Source organism: Nestor notabilis, unplaced genomic scaffold (assembly GCF_000696875.1).
Source record: "Nestor notabilis isolate BGI_N333 unplaced genomic scaffold, ASM69687v1 scaffold3049, whole genome shotgun sequence".
In the NCBI taxonomy this organism is placed as follows: domain Eukaryota; kingdom Metazoa; phylum Chordata; class Aves; order Psittaciformes; family Psittacidae; genus Nestor; species Nestor notabilis.
Window position 1 is genome coordinate 134,211 of NW_009942181.1, and position 8,362 is coordinate 142,572.

At 37.1% G+C, this 8,362-nt stretch overlaps 1 protein-coding gene across 2 annotated transcripts in view; it reads right to left on the reverse strand.

The window, feature by feature from the left end:
• STAU2 (staufen double-stranded RNA binding protein 2) overlaps nt 1–8,002 on the reverse strand; it is a 118,350-nt gene extending 110,348 nt beyond the window's left edge. The window contains exons 1-2 of one of the 2 annotated variants that reach the window (XM_010021258.1): nt 7,841–8,002; nt 2,729–2,836 (exon numbers count right to left, since the gene is read on the reverse strand). In XM_010021258.1, coding sequence (XP_010019560.1) covers nt 2,729–2,836; nt 7,841–7,894 — 162 coding nt within the window. In that variant the 5' untranslated portion in view covers nt 7,895–8,002. The remainder of the gene's footprint in view (nt 1–2,728; nt 2,837–7,840) is intronic. The other variant, XM_010021259.1, reaches the window with a different exon arrangement.
• Nucleotides 8,003–8,362: the final 360 nt, after the last annotated feature.

The following is an 8,362-nucleotide window of genomic DNA, read 5'->3' on the forward strand; positions in this document are numbered from 1 at the left end:
GCTCAGTCTCCCAGAGTCAGCAAATTGGTCTGTTCCTGGTTCAAAATACAGAATCTCTGCCTCACTGTGATAAGACTAGAACAGAAGGAACAGCAACTCTTTTTTCCCCAGAACATTGGAAGGCGATGGAAGAGCAGAAAATTTACCTGTTCAGGCACTCTGTCCCCTCACTACTGATACTGAGAATGAAAAAAAAAATAATAGGATTGTACTTGCTATTCTAAAGAAAGAGCACTCTAATCCAAAGTTATTTCCCCTTTTTTAACTGAAAATGAAATGATAACCTAAACCAATCGAACATGTTCTAATAACTAAAGCTGTTGACTTCAGTGATGTCTTCTAGGATCACCCAACTCCTTACAAATCAGAAATAAAAACAGTATATGTTGCAAAAGAACTGAGAAAAAGTAAGGTTTCAGCCTACTGCCACAGAGGGAGTAAGAAGCAAAATGACCATTTTTCAGCTATTCTAACAATTCCAACAGCAATCAGTTTTGTGTCTCTCCTTAAAAATTGTTCACTGAGAGTCATGGAATCATAGAATGGTTTGGGTTGGAAGGGACCTTCAAAGGTCATCTAGTCCAACCCCCCAGCAATGAGCAAGGACATCTAGATTAGGTTGCTCACAACCACATCTAGCCTGGCCTTGAACATCTCCACAAATTTCTTTGCAGGAGTTGCGTTTTGACTTGAAAGGGCATGATTAAAAGTTAGCTAAGGTGGCAAGTATGGCGTAAAGTTTGTTCTTTGTTAACATTGAATGCTTTTACTTTGGTTGATGATTTAACAGATAGAAATTCCTTAAAACTCATCCTAAAGTTCCTAGGCAATTTAAACTAAACATATTATATGAAACAGAGTAGATAGAAGAAACCCACGGGGTTCTGCATGCTCTTGCTATTTTCCACCCCTTGTGCAGTTCTGAGGACATGTTTACATAGAACTTTACATATCTTTATGGCCACTACTTCGTTGCATAACACAGCACTGCTGGAACATTGGCTGAAGCTTTGTCAGATGAAGAAAAGGCAGACCATTTTATAGCTATTGCACACACACACACAAAAATGTCAGAGAAAGCTTTGATGCCTGCCTGGAATAACACAAAACCATTTGTAAATAAAATCCTACTAGAAACATCAGATCCTGGGGATTACCCACAACTGCTTAGCATTTTTATTGAAATACAAGCCAGTACCAAGTTCAATCAAAACTATTCAAGAATATCACTTCTACTGAGATACAAACACAGGAAATAACACAAAACCTGTCAGGAGAGCAAGAAACTGCTTTTTTCAATTTTGGTTATATTTTTTGGCAAGTGACATGTAAGACTTCCTATACCAAGTTATCTCTCCCTTCATTCTCTTTTTGCCAAATGCTCTCCCTTAAATAAGCTGAAAAAAAGGAATGAAGTTAAAACAACATTCGAAGCACTATTCCTCTTTACTTTCCACCTTCCAACATATTCTGTGACCCATGACCATACATTTCCTTGCATTTCAGTGTAGTGATTTGTATGGAACTATTCAAAATACTTTTTAAATGCTTAAGATAGAAAATGATGTGTAAAAACTGAAACATTAATTCTGAGCTTCCTTTTTGAAACACAGGCATGTGTTTCCATTATGTCTGATCTTACAGAAGAGTTATGTTCTTTATATGTGGTTGCAAATTGACACCAACACCCCCAGACACCTCAGTTTTAGCCTTGAGATTTTATATTCTCTTAACTAATTCATCTATATCATATAGACCATACATATGAAGCATACAGTATTTGTTGTACTGAAGAATTCCTTTGTCAAAGCCAGTATTCTTTGTCTCTCTTACCTACCATCTAAGAGATTTCTCAGATTTCTAAGGTCCAAGTATCTCATTTGACATTGGCCAATACTCAATGTAAATGTAAAACAAAAAACAGAAATATAAAACCTTAAAGAGCCACTTACATCTGCATCTTCTGCATTACAAAAAAAAAACAAAGGGGAAAAAAACCCAGCTTGAAGTGTGGTGGTTCCTACCACAACAACATTGGATTTTTACAACCAGTTTGTGTAAAAGCTTTCTCATTGGAAAAAATTTTCCTGTTGCTATCACTCATTCTCCTGTAGTTAGTTCACTGATAGCATTGGAGCTATTTAATACATAAATATATAAATAATAAATATTCTTTATTACTTAAGGTAAACAAAGGTGTCAGAAGCAGGTTCATAGATAAAAACATGTGAAATGAGAAAAAAAAATCAAGAAGGCTTACATGGAAATAGATAAGGAGTCGAACAGTGTGGAAGATAAAACGATACTCACGGCACTCTGAAAACAGCACACGGGATGAAAAGTGTCTCAGTGGGAACTTTTAAAGTGTGTGAATGCCAACAGTTAAAGCAAAGACTTTGGCTGACTGTTTTGAAGATTATTTCCAATCACACTGAGTGTGGCTACTGATTGTAACCCCACAGCACTATACAGAAGATCCTTCAATTGTCTTTCTGCCATGCACTCGTTTGCAATCAAATATCAGGTCTCTCATATCCTGAAAGAGTATCTAATTTAATAGTAAAAACTCAGTGTCTTAGACATTGATATACTAACAACGTTTTTATTTATAGTTTGCACTACTGTATTGTTTTGTCATAATGTTTGTCATAGTGTATTGTTAACCGTGTTGAGTTGCAGGGGCATTTTTTTAATACTTTCTTAGCAAACAGATAAATATGTAACATACCTCAAAACTGACAGGTATATTGCGCTTCAAAGCAATTTCAAACACTACACTGATCTCAGACTTGTTCGCATCCTTATCTTCTTCTGATTCTTTTCCTGTTTCTCCATTCTGAAAATGAAGAATACATTATCATATCACAATTTTTAGAAGATGGAAAAATACAATATGCTTCTCCCCCAACTTCTCAAAGACTTCTGAGAACTCCTGTCATGATGTATATCAGCCTTTTGTACATCCATCTCAGCACCCCATTATCAGACACTCACTGACTGTGAAGCCATACATAATGCATTTATGCTTCATAATAAAGAAACAAAATTAACTGATAAATTAATGATAGGTGGCAAAGTACCTTCTGTGGGTTTTAGTCTTATTAATGACATAGATAATAACCATGTGACACACACTTCTTCGGTCAAACATGAGAATCAAACAGCCTCTCTATGGATAATTCTTCCAAGCCAGGAAGCAGTACAGAAGACTGTACTTCTCTCAGAAGAAATTCAGCGAATCACCCCCATGCTTTTACTAGGTCACCAGGTTACAGGTGTCCTCAGCAGGTCCAGCTGGTTAATGGCCCCTCTATCGACTTCCCTGTGGGAGTTATGACCAGTGTGAAAAGGTAGTGACAGAGAACAGCTTGCTCAACACAGAACATTATTTATTTATCCATAGGAACATAACAAACAGAGAGGCTAAGAAATAAAACAACAAAAGGCACATGCAAACATTATCCTGCCTGTAATTCAGCTTTACACTTTAGGTAAGTCTTATTTTTCTCAGACATACACTAGCATGGGGATCAGTGAAAGAGTTACTGCCTTCTGCAACCACTGCCTTTAGGTGTTTGTTCCCCAGGCCACATCTTCCTTAGTTCTCAGAGGTTTCACTTTCAGCTACTTTCAAACTGCAAAGCTCTGAATGTTTCAAACTGAGATCTCTCAACACCCATGTAACCTTGGCCAGGCTCCTAATTTTTTATTAGGGGAGGTAAACATCAAAGAAACTTGGGCTGAATTAGGTGGATTCCTGCAGAGTTCCCATCTTACATAACGAAGTCTGATCTAAATCTTCAGCTCCCAGCATAGCTACACAATGCAGATACCAAAGTTATAAAATAACATTTAAAAAGCACTGGATTCTTCACATTAACAATGGGATTTATCAATCTACCATTAGTTAACTCTTACTGTATTAATCTGTAAGATAATGCAGATGCAGAAATCCAGCAGTCAGCTACAGCATGCAGACTGGGAGCACTTTTTGTCTTCTTAAATGACTGCAAAATTCTGAGTCTGAAAGAGCAATTTACATCCCTGACATTGATCTGGAGCTATATACAAAACTAAAAACCCAGGACATACCTGCTGAAAAAAAGGGTACAGTGTAAAGCAGTAACAAGGGTAGTTAGAACGAAATTATGTAGGACCTCTAGCTCATTTCATATAATGAAATGTAAAGTACCACTGAAATCAAGAATGTAGGTCATTATTTACAGGACAGGCAAAGCATTGAATAGGTTCACTGAGAAAGATGATCTGAACAGAGTTAAAAGGACAATACTTAAAAGTAAAAATATTTTGGGGGAATATAAAGAGTATCAAATGTAAAGAGTGGGCTACTACTATTCTGTAAGAACCTAAGTGAGAACCTTGCTCAGTATTGTATTCAGTTAAGTTTGTGTTTTATAAAGGACACTGATAAGCTGGAAAGCTGACAAAAAAAGCCACAAGGATGAACTAATGCTAAAAACCCCCAACTTAACACTGACACAATATGGAAATAATCTGTTCTATAAAAAGCTTCAAAATTACTCAAGCAAAATTTGTAAGTGTATATGGGTGAGATATTATTGATGTCTGCTTGTTACAACCAGCAAAGATAAGAAAATACCAAATAGACAGAAAATGAAGCTAAGTGAATTTAGAAGAAATACCTTGCAAATTTTCTTTGAAATGGGGAATATTCAATTGCTGGCATAATTTACATAAACTAATACAAAGCCCACTGGACTGCCACCAAGACTTTAAATCAACAGTGTTTAGGCTTTCTAGCTATACTCTAGCTTAACCAGATATGTAGAGTCTAATGTAGAAGTTATGAAGTTTAAAATTTCATGGTTAATATACATTGGCCCACAAAATCTCTTTTTATCCCTTCTGCCCTTAAATTTATACCATAATTTTGCATATTTTTCCACCAAACACAGCAGAGAGCTTAACTATGAGTGGAGAATAGGGAGGACCATAGACTTTAAGGTTTAGACTTTAGCAGTGAGCAATAATATTTCAAGCCTTAGTCATGTGACTTCCCCAAGGAAGACGAAATATGTTCAGGAGTGTCTCAAGTATTCTGGATTTAAATTTGATCCTCATTCCACAACTGACACTTTAATTGTAAGGCCTTTCTCAGCCTTACATCTATGAGACAGCAGAGGTGCTTTGGCATGCGCACAATACCTCTTTTATGAAAGCAGGTTCACATTCACCTGTAACCCTGCCCTGTTTGCTGACTGCTTCTTGCTTCTGCTCACCTTATGCTCTTCTACACGCTTGTGCAATGAAGTATTAGGATGGCAACACTCCTTTTCAGTGGTTTAATATGGATGAAATGTTTTATCCTTAACTAAGTTTTTTAAAAAAGGAGGGAAAAGGTTATCTCAAATTGAAAGAATACATAGAAGGCTGTATTTTAAGCAAAAAGCATAGTTACGAAGGCCAAAAAGTAAATCCATATATTTACTGTGTTATATTCCATGGATCCCATTCCAGTGAAATTTACGGAGTTACTAATGGGAAAAAGGTCCAGATTGGTACCAGCAGGTTTGTCCTTGCTCTGCTCTCTGCTCCCCTTGGAAGCACACTGGCAGTGACTGGGGAAGAAATAAGCTCGATCTAGTCATGTAATTGAGACCAGTCAGACTCTAATGCGTACTGGCCCTGATCCATGCATGATGTTTGAGGAACACCAAATCAATCATCTTCCATGGCTGACCCAAGCAGGTCAACCCTGCTTCAGGAAGCAGAGTGTTACTGAGCTCGCCCATGTCCCATGATGAGGGCATATCCCACCACTGTGTAGCAGCCCTGAGCGCACTTCACATGACCAGCAGCAGCGAGGAGGCTGAACCTTGGAACCAGGTAACACTTAAACTCTACTTTAACCAATCTCTAGTCCACTGGAGAGCTACATGCAGCTCCACTTGTTGCAGCTCTTTGTACTCTACCATGACTTAGGCATAGTGTTGCTTCCAGCCTTCTCCACTCACCTACAACTCTAACCCATGAAGTAACAGAGCAGTTTTTTCATTATTAGCTCCCTCTACTCTCAGCATAACCAAGCCACGGAGGTTTTCCTGACTGAGGAGTTGATTTACTCTCCTACTTAGACAACTGCTACTGAGATCCTACCGTATCCCAAGTGGTCTTCAACTGTTGTACCAGAAACTCAAAGTGCTCCCACAGGTCTTGAAAGTACAATGTGAATGTCTCAGCTAATCTACAGTATCGTCTCCTGACAAGTCTACCCTATTTTTCTCATAGCTAACTGTGGATTTGATTCAGTTTACGTACACGACTTATGGTGCTGAAGAATGAAGTTACCTCATTAACTCATGACAGAGGCGACACTACAGCACGCTACAAGAATTTAGGAAACTCAATGTGCCGTGACTGCATCTTCTAAAGGCTTGCACATCCTAACAGACATTGATGTAAACAGGCACTATATAGACACAATTAGGTAAGAATGTTAATTAAAGATTTTATTACTTTTGCTAGGTAAACTGCATATAGATATGGGCTGTGAAAATTCACTATATAAAGCAGGCCCATATTGATGTCACTTATCTATATTATTTACTTCTGTCTACTACTTATCATTCTAAGCACTTAGTGGTTTCATTTCCATTCTGATTAATGAGTATCTTGAATTTAAAGATTCTTTTGACAAAATATAATATTAATCATATAATTTTTAAGAACTAAGAATACGCTGGGTTAAAAATCTGTTTCAATAATATGAAATTCCTACCCAGGTTTGTGCTATGGGTTCATTATCAACCAATACTTTTGACTAGAAACCAGAAGAGAAATGAAGGGAATTAACAATGAGAAATGAAACAGGGATTCCTCCTAAGAATTTACATAGTCTTTTTTAATAGTTTTCCTGTTTTAAAATAGAATCAATATTAATTCTAGTAAATGATTTCGAAGAGAATTTCCCGATCCTGAAAAATAATACAGCAAAACATAAGGGTGAGTCAAACTCTCTTTGGATCAAAAGGAGGATGTAGATGAAGGGTGAGGCAGAAAGAACAAAGATTTTTTTCATTATAGAAAATTATTTCCATTCTTAAAACACAGCTCAAAACTACCACACCAGACACTGAAGGCACTATTAGTAATGTTTTGTGCTGTGCACAGGTGTTCGACAGGCATCATCAGAAAGAGAGTACAAAATAAAAAGATTGTCTCCTTATGCATTCATTTTGGCCTATCTGACTGGGCAATTTTATTATATTTGCCCTTTCAATTTGCAAAGATTATTCTGACAATAATTTTTCTGTTATATATTTTTTAAAGTATGATACGGTATTTTCATTTTTAAGCAGCAGTATACACCACTTACAACACAGCAGTGAGAAAGCTAGCTATTTAAAAAGGTACTGTGGCTAAAAGCCTAAACCTGTCAGAGAGGTGACCCGTAGCAGTCAGTGAGCTCAGTCAGTTTCTTGGGTACACTGGGCACAAGTCATTTCAACTGTAAAGATGGTCCAACACATACTTAATAACTAATTCTCCATGAAGCCACTGATTAAATAGACATTTTCTCCACTTTCAGTAGAATCTCAAAAATTTTATTTAATTTTTATTTTTTACTTAGCCACTGCTGACAATCCCACCTTTAAAATCCCTACTCATTTCTGTTACTTAAGTCCAGATAGCACATTTTAGATGTGCTGTTATGACGAAAAAACAGTAACAATTTGTCAGTATGACTTTTCTAATTACTGAGGCTAATAAGAAAAGAACCCACTAAAAATTAAACATTTAAAAAAAGGCAATTAGATTGTTTGATTTGGTGTTTTAACATGAAGATTAGGACGCAAACCTGAGGTAATTTTTCTGGAATAGGCTCATTCTGGAGAGCTTGAAGCGCCTTCATTGCAGCATTATGTCTAGCAGCTTGACGAGTCTTCCCTTCACCAAAAAACTCACTGTTGCCAACAGTTAACTGGACATAGAAAATTTTAGGCACTGGGCAGTGATACCTAGAAAGGAGTAATGAAAAGAAAACAATACAAGTTACAAACTTTAACCATCAATTTTATGTAATACAGAGCAGTGGTTAGGTATAAAACATCATCTTTTCTCACAGAGTAAGACCCAACACTGAAATAAATGGACTGTTCCTCAGCAGGGCCATCAGTAACTCCGACAGCATCTCCTATGTGACAACCAGCTCTTCAACCACATTTGCAGGACTCTGCAATGAGCTCTACTATACTTCAACCCAACTGCATAGCTCTGCTCTCTTCTTGGTTTGAGTCTTGAGAAGATTAAACCTAAGGAGAACTGAAAGTTCCAGTGGAAGCCACACCTGGGAGAAAACTCCTGTCCCACAGGAAAGGCA